Source organism: Hoplias malabaricus, chromosome 3 (genome assembly GCF_029633855.1).
Source record: "Hoplias malabaricus isolate fHopMal1 chromosome 3, fHopMal1.hap1, whole genome shotgun sequence".
In the NCBI taxonomy this organism is placed as follows: domain Eukaryota; kingdom Metazoa; phylum Chordata; class Actinopteri; order Characiformes; family Erythrinidae; genus Hoplias; species Hoplias malabaricus.
In genome coordinates, this window is record NC_089802.1 from 76,581 (window position 1) to 95,851 (window position 19,271).

The 19,271-nt window shown below is 39.2% G+C and overlaps 1 protein-coding gene across 14 annotated transcripts in view; it reads left to right on the forward strand.

Annotated features, from left to right (window-relative positions):
- jakmip3 (Janus kinase and microtubule interacting protein 3) overlaps window positions 1-19,271 on the forward strand; it is a 65,141-nt gene that overhangs the window by 17,702 nt on the left and 28,168 nt on the right. For all 14 annotated transcript variants that reach the window (XM_066664700.1, XM_066664695.1, XM_066664701.1 and 11 more), the window contains exons 3-4: window positions 7,893-8,135; window positions 9,246-9,488. In XM_066664700.1, the coding sequence (XP_066520797.1) occupies window positions 7,893-8,135; window positions 9,246-9,488 (486 nt within the window). The remainder of the gene's footprint in view (window positions 1-7,892; window positions 8,136-9,245; window positions 9,489-19,271) is intronic.

Sequence of the window (19,271 nt, forward strand, 5' to 3'; positions counted from 1 at the left end):
GCCACCCTAAATTTCATGTACCAGCTAAAATATGCATGTGACAAATAAAAGTCTTCAAAATTGAATCTAATATAACAACAGTTCAGACAGCAGCTCAAAGTGGAATTGTGTTGTATTGAGAATTGTTGGGAAAATCAATAATATCCTTACCATAAAAATCTGTATTCTCACCAACTACCAGCCAGGCAAGCTGCCACGACAAAAAGGGTTCATGTACAGGGTGTGATTTTGGATTAGTTTTGTTATGCACCTCTCCATGCAGCTCTGACTAATGACTAATCAAATCATGCTCCTGTGGCAAACAAAAAATGTCAGTGTGTCAGGAGGTGGTCTCATTTTCTCCTACTGTGTCAGCAGAGTGCTTTCCATTACCAATATATTTTTGTTATTACTGCTATTACTGCACAAGGATAAGAATGAAAATAAGTCTGGGAGGGGGTTTAAGGGCTATCCCTTCCTATTTTTTATTAGTAGTTGTCTCAATATTTGTATTTGCAAAATATTACAGCAAGAGACAGTAAATATTTACGATACATTTCAAGTACTGAGACCTGTAGTTATGGATGTAAATATGTTGTGTGTGTGTGTGTATGTGTGTGAGAGAGAGAGAGTGTGTGTGCATGCGTGTGTTTAACAGTGAATGTGTTTGTACAGGGTGTTTGTGTACATGCTGCATTACTGATCAGTGTTAGTATCTACAGATTAATGTTGTCAGCCAAGTACAGTGATCAGTGATCACTGGAAAAACAGATGTGTTGATCAATATGAGTCTGGACACGTCACTCTGTGCTACTGATGTCTCATCAAAGCACGTGAAAGAGCCTCAATAGATCAAATCCTGCTTTACCAGAAAATAAAATCAAATAGACATTATAATATTATGGTATTTCTGAGACAGAGCAGTTTTCAGATTCATATTCACTCACTCATATCTGGTTACATTTTAGACTGATTATATCAGATGAATTAGGACTCTATACCTTCAGAAATATGTGCTACAGGTTCATTTTTATATTTACAATAGTTTAGCATTGCAACTTTTTAAACAGAAAAAATCTGGACTCAAATTGAGTGAATGAAAAAAAAATAAATACAGATACTGAAGATATCCCCTTGAGGATACCACTTTAGTTATGTGAGTATCAGTCATATACATCTCAATTTTGTCCTGTATTAATTGCCCACCAGCACCTACTGTATAGGCATAGTATGTATGCTGTGTGTATATGTGTTTTTTTTTCTTATTTATATGAAAATAAGTCATTTTTCTTGTTCCAATAAGCCATGGTGAAGTTCCTACTTGTCTTTACAAAATCTCCTTGTTGTCCTCTGTTACATTTAGGTCCCAGATTTCTTGCAGTCTCCTTAGTTTCCTGACAGAGGTTATGTGGTGTAGGGGGACGGGCCGGATTAAAAGTGAAGGGTAAATATTCTGGAATAATGTGCTGTGTGATGCTGTGTGTCTGGCTGTAATTGAGGAACTTTATTCCAGAACATTGGCCCTTCTGCAGGAAACCAGGATATGAGCCAATTATCGCCCACATCCAGCAGCCCTGGACACTGCATCACCTTTTCATCTTTTTAAATCTCTTTGTTGGTCACGGGCAGGTGCTGACAGGATGCTTTGTGTTTACGGGGAGTGGGTGGTTATTATCTGAGATACCATGTCTGTGTATGACAATTTGCTCAATTTATGATTTTATTTTATGTGTTTGGTCATCTTTATTTAGTGTCAAGCTGTTCTGTTTCAACTGCTTGTTTGTCCTTTATGATACAATAAATATCAAACCAGTGCAAGTTTTCCAATCCTCATTGAGTAAGAGAGGGCAGTAAATCCCTGATCCCACTGGGTTGACATTAGGGGTGGCACTGTGTGTGGCTCTGTATGCAACACAGCTCCAGGGTTTCAGGTTCCTGACTTTGATGCACTCCTGATAATAATCCTTGAAAAGCAGCATTTTCTTTTATTTAGGATCCAGGGGTTTGTGCAGCAGTGGGTTATGAGTCAGTAACAGTTCCACCTACCTAAAGCATGGTGAAATAATGAGCTGCAGTGGAAAGCAGCCCACTCTCCCAGTGTACAGATGTGTTCTCAGAGCAGACAGCCGGGCTGAGCTGAGCTATTGTTTTGTTCTTCTCTCAGATTGACAGATGCCGGAGATGCTGGAGATGCCTCTGCTGTGGTTCGGGTTAAATGAACAATGCTGGACACGTATGGCAGCGATAAATGGGTTGGGTGTCACCCGCAGCATGTCTCCAGTCTCAGCTCGAGGCTGTGGATGTGCTGGTTTTAAGTCTTAAGGATGGCTTTAAACAGAGAGACAGAGGTTTTGACAGAGTAGCAGAGTTTCTTCCCAGGACAGGACAGAGGATTTGCATCTCTAGTTATGCTACTATTCAGAACAAGAATATAATTAAATATTTTTAGGCAGTGGGACAAGTTGTCATTAGTTTATATTCTTCCCTGTCATATTTTAAGGCTAAGAATGAGAATGTAAATGGCAAAAATGTGTACAATAAGGCTCCTTCCTGCCAAACCTGACTAGACCATTCAGCCAAAACATTAAAATCGACATATTCCTACATTCACTATACAGTGTCTAATACAGTGGCTAGTCCCTTAGAGTTTCAGGGTTGTCTTCACTGTTCTCATCTAGCATCTGTTACAAGTCTGGCCCTTTTTTTCAGATCTTTTTCAGAACTGGTTTGCCATGCTTGCTATTTCCTTTTTCATGTCTATTCTTCTGCTTTTGTTTTTAATGCTTTCTGACATCAAAGCTAGTATTTTAGAGAATGTATTGTCTCATCACTGCCTACTTCACATTACATGCTGAGAGTGCAAAGGCTGTTTGTGGCTCTAAATGTACCATGGAAATTTATGCACACTGATTATTTTCTTATTGTCCACTTTTTTAGAAACTCCTAATTTCTACATCCACACATTGGACACTTTATACAAACAGATTACAAACAGCCCATCTGTGAAATATGAAGAGGCTACAGAAGATTAATGAATGAATGAACAGCCTATCTGTTGATAGTTTATTATTATTATTTAGATATGCATAAGCATTGTTTTAAGAAGATTGTTATTGTGATCCTATTGAATGTTTTAGACAGATATCACTGATATTTATAAATGCCACATTGTTAAGTACAGGTTTAGCCCTGTGTTGAGGCCTGTGTGGTGGTTCTGTTTGGCAGTGGTGTGTATCTAAGGACAATAGAGAGAGACAGGGTTTTTGGCTGGAGGCTCAGTGATGTGTGAAGGTGACAAAGGCTGCTCCAGTGTGGTCAGAAGTCACTGTAATCTTTGTGTGGATGGCACACTGCTGTGTATGAGGCTAAATAAAGTATTTACAGAGCAGAGTTACCACGCTAATCTTGTCCACCATCAGAATTACCTACAGTGAGCCTGTGAGCCAAGAGGTGACCTGGTGAGGTTTACTTGTTGCTTTGGTTCATTAATGTTAGTCAGCCTTAAAGGCAATGTTCACAATTATAATACATTTTTTTAAATAAAATTGAGATGTTTCCTCACCATTTGCTAAACCTCCAGTTTGTTTATGTGGTCGAAAGCAGTATAATGTGTTTACGAATCCCTGGTGTAAAGCCCCAATTAAAAAAACAAGCTGCTTTGGTCTGGTATTCTAGGCTTTCTCTCTCTCCCTCTGCCTATGGCACAGAAAAGAAAACTGTCGTTCTTTTAGACAACCATATGTGAGTAATACTGACTGAATTAATGTTTCAGATTGCTTAAGGTGGAAATATCTCCAAATTCGGGAGACGGCTAACTGCATTACTGAATGTAACTGAAACAGTTTGAGTTACATATGAGTTTCTGTTTTAATTCGACCAGTGAATAAAAACATACCAAGAAGTTAAACTCCAGCCAGGTACAAACAACAGTGTTTTTATTCTTAAACTTACCATTCCACCTTAAAAGACCCAGAGTTTCTGAACATAAACAAACTGGGTTTCCACACAACTGTAGATGTCCACTTTAACTATCATTTAACTAGCATTGTGGAGCTACAACACAAGGCTGTTTAATGAAGTGTCTGTGTATACAGTAACTGTCCTGTTTTCAAGCCTGCATCCAGCCATGGCCAGGTCCAGCATGAGTGGATATGTGTGTTCTCCCTCATGACCTTAACTAGCACGATGGATGACTGGGTTGCCGCTAGAGGCTTATGGGATAGCTTGGCCTCCAGCTTTGAGATTTCTCTCCTGACAAGTCCAATGCCTTATTCAGCTACAAATCATGCAGACCCCACATAGTCTTCCTCATGACATTAAAAGCACACACAGTGTGTCTGCAGGTGCTCTGGGAATTATGTGTCTCATGTGAACATGGAGGTGACTCTTCAGTGGCTGTATGGCCTGGTTTGGTTCACAGCCAGATTTTGCCCAGCTATTTTATTTTACTACAGGGCTATTGACTGCATCTGGCTACACACACACACACACACACACACACACACACAGACTTCGGCTTACAATAAGCATCAGACCTTCAGGCCACTGTGTCTGGGATTTTCATAGGTTCTGTTATTTTGATATCACAAAATATATGTGGCTACTCTGAAAGGCACCACTTGAACCAAACTGGGTTAGATCTGATTTGCATGTATTTGTAAATAATTCACTTGTTGGGGCTGTCATTTGTAGTTAAATACATTGCAGTAGCAAGAAGGAAAAACATTTTCCACATTCCCCATGCTCGGTCGTGACAATGCTAACGTAATTTTACCAATAGATGTCTAAAATATTTAAGGCTGATTCGCAGTCGCTTACACAGCAAACCATTTTCCAGTTGCTTCTCTGCTTAACCCACTTACTGATGATGGAAACCCCACAGAGCAGATGTTTATAACCAGCTATAAACTACAGAACAAATCAAGACATTTTGATCATCTTCTGGATTTCAGTGTACAAAAGGGGAATGATACCTGAATCCTTCCTGACAAGGCATTTGTTTTACAAGGCAGTGTATTTTGTAATGTTTACACAGGAATAATGGCCTAGTCCCACAGGTCATTCAGACAGGATAATACAGGTCACAGAATGAATAGTAACTCTCTGCTGCTTATAGCTGCAGCTCTGTGTTAGTAATGATGCCCTGAGTAGGTAGACTCAGATACATTTGTCACAGTTTATTTTGGGCTGTTTCTACTACAGACAGTGAAGTTTTAGCCTGAAGGACTTATGACTTTCAGTGGTGCATGAGTCAATTGCCTGGATTTCTTTTGCAACCATGAGTCCCCTGTTACAGCTTTTGTGTGCCTGTGTGTGTGTGAGAGAGTGAGAGAGAGAGAGAGTGTGTACTCTATTGTGACCCCCTGAATACTCTGCTGCAGTGGGTCCTGACACTCTAATATTCTATTAATAGCTCAGACTTAAAGTCCTCTGCAGGTTAAGTAATAACCTAAAGCCCTAGCTTTAGCACAGCGGTATTTTTAACAAAAGAGTGCAAACATCTGGGAACAGCAGTCAAGGAATACAAAATACCAGTGAAAAAGTGTGATTTCTTTGTAATGGTATCGACTCTATAAGCCCTTAGGCTAGTAACACTGCCAAAGTAATCATGCTCCGGTAGGGTAAACACATATATTAAAACCTGCTGGTTTCTGCTGTTGACATGAGTCATTTCTGTAGACGTAATTTGCAAGATTACATTTGCAATATATCCAAGGCATTTGACAGGCTAGTCACAGGCAATGGATCCTTCCTCTGCACTAGAACTTCCATCAGCAGCCTTCATCATCGCACCAACTATAAAAAACTGAATACAGTCAAGTCTTATATAAGTGAAGTCTTTAACGGTTAGTTCCTATTTCTTTAAATAAATGAACCCATATAAGTGGTGGGCAATATGATGTTTTATCGCATTAAGATAGTTAGGGAATCATTTATATGCCCATTCAAATCAAATCAAATGTATTTGTATAGCACTTTTTACAACTGATGTTGTCACAAAGCAGCTTCACAGAACTCCAGTAAAGACAAAGTTTTAACATGAAATGTAAAAAGATAAAGAATGTAAAAAACCCCTGGTGAGCAAGGCCAGGGGCGACAGTGGGAATGGAAAACTTCATCAGAGCTGAGGAATAAACCTTGGGAGAAACCAAGGCTCACAAGTGGGAAGCTATCCTCCTCTGGTCAATCTACTGGTAATTAAACAGAGTCCTAAGAATGTGTTTTTTTAGATGTGTTATTGTGTTGTAATTTATAGGGCCAAGGGGTTTTATTTTTTAAAGGTTTCTATTTTCTAAATTTAAAACCTCTACTCTTCTATAAAAGGCTTTTACAAAAGTTTTTGAGCATTTCTGTGACGATGTGATAGCATTCAGCCACAATGCATTTTAGCAAGGTCAGGTCTTGACATTGGATGATTTGTTCTAGAACAAAAACAACTAAAACCCCACCCTAACTCGCCATGAAGATGGGAAGTTTACGTAAAAAAATGACTATCAAGAATGACAGAAAGAATCCTTTTTTTCATAACTTCACAGTCTGAACCGATTGACACAGTACATGGTTTTATATGTACTGTATTTTTCTGAGATACTGAATTTGGGGTTTTCATTTGTTGTCAGTTATAATCATCAAATTAAAAGAAATAAACACTTGAAATATATCAGTCTGTGTGTAATGAATGAGTATAATACAAAAGTTTCACCCATATCCCATATGATTATAGGTTAAATCCTCGTATCTGTGAAGTAGAACGAATGGTCCTCATAGTCTTGTGTCTGTTTTGGGCCTTTTTATGGTTTATTTTACTGTTTATCTTGTACTCTGTGCTAAACCCATTTTCAAAAAATGTGATCAGCATCACAGACAGCTCCCCCACCCTGTAGCACTCTTAAATGCTCATGAATGTTATATTTGGCCTTGTACTAACTTAAACAGGCACAGAACTCTGACAGACCAGACACGTCAATATTTTGAAATTCCATCCACATTTTTAAATACTGCAGTATACAATATTACCATTATACCGCCCAACCCTAATGATTATTGCTATATAATTGTGTAATTGCTTTAACTTGCTACTTGTAGACAATATATTGTTGCTGTCCAATTAAAAGCATGTACCTCCCAAGATAATAACTTTACAGGAGAAGTTTAAAAACCTTCTTAAAATATCATTGAAATGAATGAAAACTATTTTTTTATTACTGAAGCAATTTTGGAGCATTCCTAATGATTCATTCATCATGAAATTTCACACGATGTGAAGGACAGCTGCTATTTTCAAATGATGTAGTAAACAAAAAATAAGCTAAAATGGAGTGAATGTTTTGGACAGCGATGATATGCAAATTCTGCATAGTACTTGCTTTCCCTGACCTTTTCTTGTTTTTCAAAACAGTTTTTAGATAAAGCACTTAACTCTGTAAATCCCATCTGTTTAATTTGATGGCAAAAAAATAAAAATCACTCTGGCTAAGATCATCCTCTATCATCTTAAAAGTAAACAAAATGTAAATACAAACCGGATTCCAAAAAAGTTGGGACACTAAACAAATTGTGAATAAAACCTGAATGCAATGATGTGGAGGTGCCAACATCTAATATTTTATTCAGAATAAAACACAAATCACAGATCAAAAGTTTAAACTGAGGGAATGTATCATTTTAAGGGAAAAATGTGTTGTTTCAACATTTCATTTCATTTCATTTTTCCTTTAAAATGTTACATTTACTCAGATTAAACTTTTGATCTGTCATCTATGTTCTATTACGAATAAAATATTGGCATTTGCCATCTCCACATCATTGCATTCAGTTTTTATTCACAATTTGTTTAGTGTCCCAACTTTTTTGGAATCCAGTTTGTATATTTAACCCTTTCCCTTCTGCCCATTCTGACTCCTCTGCTCTAGGTGAGTAAGCTGGAGAGAGAGAAGTCTCAGGAGGTCCGTCATGAGCAGCACAAATCTGCAGTGGTGGTGACCGAGCTAAAGGCGAAGCTGCATGAGGAGAAGGTTCGCGAGCTTCACAGTGTTCGGGAGACATTGCTGCGGCAGCATGAGTCTGAGCTGCTGAGGGTTATTAAGATCAAAGATGGAGAGATCCAAAGGCTGCAGGCCCTCGTTAATGCACTCCGAGATGGCTCCACGGACAAGGTGAGAGAACAGGATGAAGGGTTTGGGGACCGCAGTATGATGTTCTGTAATGAGATTATAAGTAAGTAGTTTGACTATAATTAGACTAATTTTAACCCAGAGAAGCCCTACTACCACCCTCCAGTGTGGATGGAACAATGATTCATTGTTCACTGTTCATACAATCACAGTTCAACACATTATACATTAAGGTTATTCTTTTTAACTTATTATCACTCAAGTTTGGTGATATAACGATTTCAGAGAAGTGAATATATGCATAAAGGGAATGTATTTTTTTTTTGTTATGTTCATTGTGTCACTGCATTCTTTCAAAAGGAAGTAACTGTAGGAGCAGTTTCTTTGTGGATGCTTGCAGACTTTGCATCCAGAATGTGTAGATACATTTCTTAATTCATGATATACACCCTGGAAGGGGCGCCAGTCCTTCACAGAGTGACACACACACTCACACATTCACACACACACACACTCACACCTACGAACACTTTTTTTTGAGTCGCCAATCCACCTACAAACGTGTGTTTTTGGACTGTGGGAGGAAACCAGAAAACCCACTCAGACACAGGGAGAACACACCACACTCCTCACAGACAGTCACCCGGAGTGGGACTCAAACCCACAACCTCCAGTTGCCTGGAGCTGTGTGACTGTGACAACTACCTGCTGTTCCACCATGCTGCCCTAATGACAGTATTAATAATTTTAAATAATAAAAAATGAGGTACCTAAGATTGTTGCTCAGTACTCCACAACATGGTTTTGTCAATTTCCCAGGTGCTATTAACGTTAAATTCATAGACAATAAGTGATTTTTTTGGTTATTAGGAGGGCTGGTATTTATTCTCATTGTAAGGAGTGTTAAAATTAGTGTTAAAAGCATTAGCATTAAAACACATCTCTCTACTGCATGAATGAAATGTTTTGTGTGGCTCTACAGTTTCAGACTACAGGTCTACAGACCTAAGCACCATCACTGATACATCTATACCTTTAGTTAGTAATTATAGCATATTCTGTTCTGTTTGATACATTTGCCTGGAGATCTGACTTTGTATCATTTTGAATTATTCTTGTTAAAGATGGGCTGTTTTGCTGGTTGTGGTGCAGGTGAAAACTGCGCTGATGGCAGAGGCTCGTGAGGAGGCACGGCGGGGTTTTGAGGGGGAGCGCACACGGCTACAGCAGGAGATCTCCGAGCTGAAAGGGGTGAAGCGGCAGATGGAGGAGGCTCTGAACATGGCTGTGACGGCCGACAAGATCAAAGCGGCAGAGATCCGGAGTGTCTACCACCTCCACCAGGAGGAGATTAATCGCATCAAGAAGGAGTGTGAGAGGGAGATCCGCAGACTGGTGCGTGCTGTCAATTCTCTACTGACTGTGCTCATTTACCAGATTAATACTAGACTTAGTGTTAACCCCTTAAATAGCCATGGTTTGATTTCTAAGTCAGTTCAAGATGTATTTATTTTCATTTTGCAAAATAACTTATATTTATCAAAAGAGTGTGCTGTAGTAGTAGTAAACAGCAGTAAGCCATAGTGCAGATACACAGTGAACATACAATAAACATCATTGTTATGACCCTGGAGTATTTCATGATCATAGACAATGAAAAAACAATTACACAGGAGAAGAAAAGCCCTGACAATTAGACAGTTTTTGTGGTTTAGGATTCTTGAAAGTTTATAGTTTTCTATGTATTTATATGAATTTTAAGCCTTAAAACTTCTCAGAACTGAAGGGGTAAAAAGTATACTGTTGTATACAGTAATGAAGAACAGTCAAATGATATGTAAGTATAGGTTTAATCTCTGTCATCTTAAATTTTAAACTATACTTCACTATTTCTTATAGACTTTTACTTGCTACAGCAAATCAAATGGACACTCACTGTTTTTCCTACAACAAAACCAGGTACTGAGTGCTAATGTAGTTGTCTGGCACTTTTGAGAACTATGTAATACTGCACATCAGTCAATCTGACCTCAATCCACAGTCATTTCTTAATTTGCTACCAATTAAAAGCAATTTACTTCAGTAAAACTTACCTTGATAAGAGCTTTTTATGTTTCAGGACAGTTATCTCCAACCTTCAGTCTCCTCTAAAGCTGCTCTTCTGCAAAGTTTTGTTCCAGACTTGAGCTAACAGAACCAAATCCTGCTCATCAAGATATGTCAGAAGCAGCTGAATAAAGAACAATAATATATTACATTAGGGCATGGAACATTGTAGCGAGGCATCTTTGTGTGTTATAAATAATGCCTGGAAATTTATTACATATAACCTAGGGTGACCAGATCTAAGATTGTGAAAAAAAGGACACCTTTGGGGGGGAATTCACTGCCATTGTATGCTTAGCTGAACCAATGTCTGCTTGTAGGTCCTTTACACCTTTATTTGCAACACAAAACATGGGAATTTCTTTTTTAATTCATCTGAGAACTTACATTTATGTTTTGGCATAGCTGCTCGAGATGAGCGTAGGTATATGAGCTTTGCCTGACGTAAACAAGGACTACTGACGTGCAGACTGACCAATTAAATATCTACAGAGAAGGTTATTGACCAATAACAGTAGCGCTGCAGTCAGACCATCCAATAAGAGATTTTAGGCTACTTCACCACTCCCCCTTCTCACTCACGCAAACCAAACAGAGTAGGGGAGGGCGGGACTAGTTTGTGAACGAAACGCTTATCGAAGTTCTCTGTAAGCTCTAGAAAAACAAAATCTAGAGTCTAAAAAAGAGGACATGTCCGGGGAAAAGAGGACATCTGGTCACCCTAATATAACCTACATAAGAACATGGTTTAGTGAAAATAAAGGGCTCTAATTAGCAATATCTTGATTAATTTATAGTTGAAAAAATAATGAAAAATACGATAATTTGCTATTGAAAGTTCAGAAGTAATTTTCACCTCATTTATATCTCAAGTAAAGATAAACCTAAACACCATGAGCTGGCTTATTGTTTGTGGATGTTTGCTTTCAATACTGTCATTGTACCACTGCTTTTAGTATGTGTTGTAAACAGCATCAATAATGTTATATTAACAGTTAAGTGTACATTAGAAGTAAAAGAGTATTAGCAGTCAAATATTCATATCCTTCCTCCCGTGTTAGCTCTCTGTTACCATGTCTTATGTTAATGGGTCAGTTTTGATCCCTGTCTTAAATCAGCCCTAAAAACAATTAATTATCAACCAGTTTGTGTCTTCCCTCTTGTTGACCTTGTTATTCTTCCTTATCCATGAAAGGATTGGTTTTAATTGCTCATTGTTGCAGACTGTATACTGGAGATGTGCACTCTACAAAACACAAACTGACTGGGCCTTACGTGTCTGGACATGTCTGTCTTTCCTTAATTTGTGAAACAGACAAAAGTAGAAGCCCCTAACTGAAGCTCGAGTGGTTGTAGGAGGAGCCAGCTGTAAGTTGTTGGTGTATAGTGTGTTTATGAGTCCAGATTTGGCACTTGTTTTTGTTTTCTGATTTAAAATTATACCTGGGTCAAAATTGAACCTAACAACAGAAAAGCCATTGTTTTAATAAGAGCATTTTATAATTTAGTAAAAAAAAATTATTTTGTTGAAATAGAAGTTCCTGACAAAGTCAAAAACAAATTTATGGAGGACTTGTATACATTTAAAACCTAAAACGGGTCGTTCAAGACCCTAACACAAGAGGAAGGTCATACACTACAAATATTCAATTTTTTGGAGTTCCAGTTAAAGTGCAACATACATAACATCCCATGTACACTCCCATTTTCAATCTATCATTTTATTTTGGGAATTAGAAATACATACATAGATTGCCCAAGCTTCAAATATACAGATATAAGACATCATTGTTTAATCATAGTACTTATTCTTTAAATCTCTATTTCCAGCAAGAACTCAATTCTGATGCAAAGTCTATTTATGTGTTGAGAACTAGTCTTTGCAGCAGTGTGAAAATTAACACTAAGGACTGGGTCTTAATGAATTCTGCTGCAAAGTGTGCTATTTTGGGGTATAGAACTCTTCTCTTTAGGCCTGCACTAGCCATGTTTGAGATGTTAGTCTTGCATTGTTTGTTTGAGATGTCTTGTCTGCATACTCATCAGATCCTCTGGCTCAGTTGGACTGTTTTCTCCTCGGCTGCACTATTCATGGTGTTGGCTGAGTGCCAGCAGCTTTGGCAGGAGGCAGTGAAATTCTCCTGCGAGCTATGTGCTCTGAGATTGATCACTGCACTATCACTAAGAGCAGCAGACTACAGAGCACCGCTGTGTGCAGACTCTCTGTAGAAAGCAGTGAATGATAATATACTGCACAAAAGCAAGCCAACAAAAGTGACAAGCCTCCAAATGTACTGTCCAACAACAGCCAAACAGCAAAGAACATGTGGGACATGTGCTAGTGCATAATGCTACAAAACACCCTCACAACCACATAACCACCAGCAGTCTATCAACAGAGTGGAAAGAAGAGATATATTTGTGATAATTTATTGTAAATTACATGACACCTCTGTAAGCCTATTATATCACTGATATTCACTTACATAAGCATCTAAAATGGTTAATTCCACTAACTACACACGGCTGGAACATGATTTTAAAGATATTTCAATGGGCTTTAGGTGAATTTAGTTCGGTCATGAATGCCTGGTGTCATACTGGTGAATGTAGGTGTAATGTAGCCTGATGAATACCTACAGTAGTGTTATGCAAATTTATATTGTTGGTTTGCCTATAACAAGATCTGGTGACTCGCATGTCCTCTCCTTGGCTCTGTTCTTCCTCTGAATATGTGAGATAAGCAGACCGATAACAGGATTGATAGCAGCTCAATGAGGATTAATCAGAGATGCTGCTGGTATGTGGTACGATGGGCCGGGGGAGCAGAAAGCCTGGTTGAAGTGGGAGGTGTGCTGTGATGTTGTTGTTTTTGTTGTTGAGTTATTGATCTTCTAGCTGACTCTGTATTTAGAATATCAGCAGAGCAGGCCCAGGGGTTACTGCTTCTAATCACATTATCACATTCAGCTGCCTGAACGCCATGACATGCCAAGGGAGAGAGAGAGAGAGAGATAGAGAGAGAGAGAGAGAGAGAGAAAGAGAGAGAGAGAGAGAGAGAGAGAGAGAGAGAGAGAGTGAGAGAGAGAGAGAGGGAGAGAGAGAGAGATTCTGATTGTCCAACATTTTGTCTGGTATGAAATTTGTTCCTGTTTGCTGCAGGCTTTACACTTGAGCGTAGACCATTTCCGCTGAATAACCACTGGATTAGGAACACCTACATTTTGTATCTATATTCATTGTTCATTTTATCAACTCCACTGACCATACAGAAGCACTTTGTAGTTCTACAATTACAGACTGTAGTCCATCTGTTTCTCTATGTATTTTCTGATCCCTATTTCACCCTTCTCTTGAATGGTTAGGACCACCAAAGCATGGTCTGTGGAGCTAATAAAATGGATATAGTATGTGGTCATGTGCTGATATTTTGGATCACAAACACCTCATCCCAGGACAGTATTGGACAGTGCTGCATCCTGCATTTCCACTGCTCCACTTTGTACTCATCTGATGTTCCAGTTTTGTACTGATGTTCCAGTGTTCCATTTCCTGTCACGTCCTCTATATCGATTCTGTTTTTTTTTAAACCGGCATGTGTTGAAAAAACAAACGTCTGCGTCTGAAGGGGCTTTATCTTATATTAGTTAGATTAGATTTCAGGAATTATTTATGGAGGTTTCTAGAAAGGTTTGAATATATAGAATTTGCTTCCATGGCACGTAAAATACAGTACAAAAATGTACTTTGATGTATTACAGTGTGATATATATTTATAAATGGTCATAATGTACCAAGAGAATTATTAATCATTACTCCTCTCACTTGACAACACGAGACCCCCAAAATAATGTGGAAAGGGTTTCCCTCTCAATAAGCTGTGAGGATGATTAACAAGGGAAGACAAATGCAGGAAAACAGAGAAAGAAAGACAGAAACCATGCTGTGAATGGAAGGTGGGGAGGAAAGAAGGGAGGATGATAAAGGGGGAATGTTACAGACCACACTGAGCTGCAGTTAGCTGGACAGCGCTGGTGATGACATCAGTGCTACCCAGAGTGTGGGAGACAGATGAACAGAGACAGCAGTTCCTTCTTATTTCTTCTTATTACTTTCATGCCAAAACTAACAGCAGTTGATTTTTTAGGGGAGGAGAAACAGAACTCACCCCTTTAAGTTTAACTGGAGGAGACAGACATCTTGGCCTGGCAGAATAAGGGGATTTCTCCGTCCCTCGTCCAAGAAGAATAGCCGTCTGTCAATCAACTTAATGCTCTTGCAGCAAATGAATGAGGGGGGCTGTAACTGATTTATATTTTCCAAGTCAATACAAAGCCTAAGAAACAATAAGGAGAATTCAAGAATGCATTTCATTCACGGCATTTGACGTGTACTTTACTTCTGAGTGACTTTGGATTTCATTAATGCGACAGTGATTGGCTAATGCAGAATAAGGAATCTTACTAAAGAACACTTATAGGTATTGTGTGGTGTGGTTATCCAGGCAGGGAATCCAACCTTTACACAGTAGACAATGGCAAAATATTACATCATATTCCTGAAGGTATTTTCTGTACCCATGATATGCTCAGAAGAGGATTCAGAAGAGGAAGAGTAAGATTTATCAGAATTTTTATAGCATTCCCCATTTTCAACTCCTACTCAACTCTACACAGTTCTTACTCTGTATTAAAAGTGCTTTTTTAATCACCTCCGAGTAGATTCTTAATAAATCTAATAATTGACTCTTGAGGAAAGTTGAGGAAATATGAAAACTCTTGCCCTAAAAGAGGATGAAATGATGAAATATTTTGGAAATCTTGTTCATTGTATTCATGTGTGTCCCTGTTTCCACGTGTAGGCCCTGCGCATCCTAATGGAGCGTGTTTGAATGGGAATCAGTGGTGTTTAAAGGCCGATGAATAGCAGCAAGTGGACAAATGAAAGGCGTGATGGGATTAGTCTGAGACGGATGATGCAGTCTGACACCTGAAAGAGAAACTCCACCATCTCAGATGCTGAGATGTCAATTAGAGACGAGCTACTGGGCCAGCTGTGTGTGGATTATAGTGGTGTATCCCTGTTTTTATAACATTAACTATAGCCACAGCTCAGCGGGTTTCAGAAAAGCAGCTTACTCTTACCGTGCTGCTGTTATTTGGAGTTAAGTTGTGTCAAGTCTTGTAGTTGTGTTCAAACAGGGAACAACCAACATTTTGCGTTTGCATTAGCCACATCAGGGAGAACTCTACTAAAGGGTGAAAGGCAATTGTGAGCAATTAACTGTCCATCTTTTCAAAGTGCATTGACAAGATAATGGAAAAATAGCTTTCAAATGTCTTGCCATTAAGCTGTCCTCAAAATGACATGAAATAATGAGGGAATAGTTTAGAATCAGATTTGCATTCTTCTTCCAGCCAAACTGGAGCCAGTCAACAGAGATATTTATGGAGATTTTGTTTCTTTAGTTTGCACTTGCTTAGGCACGTCTTTAGACACTTCTTATCAGTTTCATATGGTTTAGGGGGAGATTTGTTACCTTAAAACACTGGTACCTTAATAGTAATCAGTGTGTATTGTTTGGAGCCTGTTACATGCTCATTTCTCTTTCGGTGGATGGAGGCAGAGACATTACTAGGAAAGAAAACAGTCACTGATTATTCTTGTCACACCAAACATGTGGTCTGTTTACAGGGAAAGTCCCACCCTTCAATGAAAAACAACGTATCAGATCACTTTAAAAGCCATTAACAGGATTATGGTGTGATACGTGCAGTAGCCAGAACAAGCTTTAGTTAAATGCTCCAGAGTATGTTTGTAACAGTACAAAAATATCACTGTTCAGTTTACACCACAGCTTGGACAGTGAGGTTGGACGATGAGACAATGAGGGGGAAAAAAAGAAACACATTTTTTTATTATTTTAATTTAAAGGAACACTGAGTATTTATTTATTTATTTGACAACTGCCTGGGGGAGTTGCCAAGATGGCTGCTGAGTGGACAGATTTCCCTGTGAAGGCTTTGACTCAGAGCACTGTACAGCCCAAAATCAGATAAACGTGTAGAATGCAGTGGGTTGCTAGGTTGCCTAGCTGCAGTTTCGGGGTCTGCGAGTCTGCAGTTTGGGGCCGTCAGCCATGTGCTGTCAGTGGGTTGTTGGCCTATTCCAGCCTTTTTCAAAGAGGGGCCACAGACAGAGTGAGCCGATCTCTCTCTCTCTCACACACACACATACTCTCTCTCTCTCTCTCTCTCTCTCTCTCTCTCTCTCTCTCTCTCTCTCTCTCTCTCTCTCTCGCTCTCTCTCACACACACACACACATACTCTCTCTCTCTCTCTCTCTCTCTCTCACACACACACACACACACACACACATACACACACTCTCTCTCTCTCTTTCTCTCACACACTCTCTCACTCTCTCTCTCTCACACTCTCTCTCTCTCTCACCCACACACACACATACTCTCTCTCTCTCTTTTTCTCACACACTCTCTCTCTGACTCTCTCTCTCTATCTCTCTCTCTCTCTCTCTCTCTCTCTCTCTCTCTCTCTCTCTCACACACACACACACACACATACACACACTCTCTCTCTCTCTTTCTCTCACACACTCTCTCACTCTCTCTCTCACACACTCTCTCTCTCTCTCTCACCCACACACACACATACTCTCTCTCTCTCTTTCTCTCACATACTCTCTCTCTCACATTCTCTCTCTCTCTCTCTCTCTCACCCACTCTCTCACCCTCTCTCTCTCTCTCTCTCTCACACACACACACACACATACACACACACTCATTCACTCTGATTTCCTTCATCTGTTTCTGACTCTGTCTTTCTGTCTCCTCCTCATTTTTATTCTTTCTGTTATGTTTATCTTCCATTGATCTCTCTTCATCCTCAGGATGCTCTGATCATTGCTGTAACATATGGGTGTGGCACTGTGAGTCACTGGGCAGGAGGAGAGAATGAATCTTTTTTTTTCATGTGTGAGAGAGAGAGAGGGATTAAAAAGAGAGAATAGGATATAAACATACACTACACAGAAGGAAAAACTGAGATGTAATCTCTGAGGGATTAAATAAAAAAAAACAGCACTAACCCCATTTTTATCCACTGCTTTCTAGTCTTACTGCATTGTGTCCAGATGTCTGTAGGCTCCTGCACAGCCAGTATTTCCATTACTTATGTTACTGATGATGGGTGATTAGTCCTGCTTCACAAATGCCACTCCAGCTCATCCCAGAGGTAATGAACAATGCTCCATCACTCAGGAGAAAACACTTTGACAGCTCCACAGCCCAATGCTGTGGGCTTAGATCTTGCCAGCCAACAGATGCTCCAAATTGACCCATTGTGTTGGTCAGTGCTTTTCTGAGGGGGTTCTACAACCTATGTCAGCAGTGGGTGCACATCCTTGGGTGTGAGATGTGTATGCAATTCTACATATAGTAGGTTATTCCTAATGAGGATTGGTGCTATAACAATATGCTATAATTAGTATTAATTTTATATACTGTATATAATATAAATGGATATAATCTATAGTTAAAAATAGCTTTGCCATATTTATCCAACATTTAAGCCTCCATTCTTTGTATAGTATAGAAAGTATAGAAAGTACAGATGTATGTGATCTTCATTCATTCATTCATTCATCTTCAATAACCACTTCATCCTATTCAGGATCTAAATACTACCCAGAATAATAGGGCCAAAGCAGGAACACACAAGTTGGCAGTCCATCGCAGGGCATCACACACTCACCCAGTCACTCATACACATACACCTGTGCACATGTCTCATTGGATTGTGTTACAGAACTGGAGCACCCAAAAGAAACCCCTGCAGACACAGTTAGAACACACCAAACTGCTCACAGTGAGGTGGTGCACAGCACATAAAAAGGTTTCCATTCTAATTTTTTGATAGTCCAGCTGCTCAAACTCCATCTTTATGAATATTGTGCTTTGTGAAAATAACATCATCTATATATTCTGTTCTAACATGTGTATTATATTTTATGAATTATTTAACCTAGTGGAACTCTCTAGTGTTCTCAAGCCATAATTTCACTGCTGTAATTGGCTGTGAGCGTTTTACCAAGGACAACATTGTCTTCAGCTCTCTGAAGTTGCCAAATCACATGATCGGTAATCCTAAGGCAAAGCTTGTTTTGTGAAGATAGAAAGAGACTGGCTAAAGTCCTTCAAACTGACTTGGCAGCAAAGACATATGTGAAAGTGTGTATATATATATATATATATATATATATATATATATATATATATATATATATATATATATATGTGCAGTACTTTGATGGATTGATTAGATGCACGATTTCTTGATCAGGTGGCTTCATTCTCTGTAGCTTCAAAAATGAATGTATTGCTGTTGACTAAATCTATTAGACACCATAATTCTTTAAACCATTTTTACTCTGTACTATATACAAACCGGATTCCATAAAAGTTGGGACCATTTTTTACCACTGTGTGGCATCCCCCCTTCTTCTTAAAACACTCAACAGACGACTGGGGACAGAGGAGACCAGTTTCTCAAGTTAAGAAATACGAATGCTCTCCTATTCATGTCTAATACAGGCCTCTAACTGTTCAATCGTCTTGGGCCTTCTTTGTCGCACCTTCCTCTTTATGATGCACCAAATGTTCTCTGTAGGTGAAAGATCTGGACTGCAGGCTGCCATTTCAGTACCTGGATCCTTCTCCTACGTAGCCATGATGTTGTGATAACTGCAGAATATTGTCTGGCATTATCTTGTTGAAAAATGCAGGGTCTTCCCTGAAAGAGATGATGTCTAGATGGGAGCATATGTTGTTCTAGAACCTGAACATAGTTCTCTGCATTAATGGTGCCTTTCCAGACATGCAAGCTGGTTAGATGAGTCACGATTTGAAGTTCTTTATGGAATACTGGGACGCCATGTCATCCGGACCAGAGAGGACAAGGATAACCCAAGTTGTTATCAATGCTCCGTTCAGAAGCCTGCATCACTGATGGTATGGGGTTGCATGAGTGCTTGTGGCATGGGCAGCTTGCATG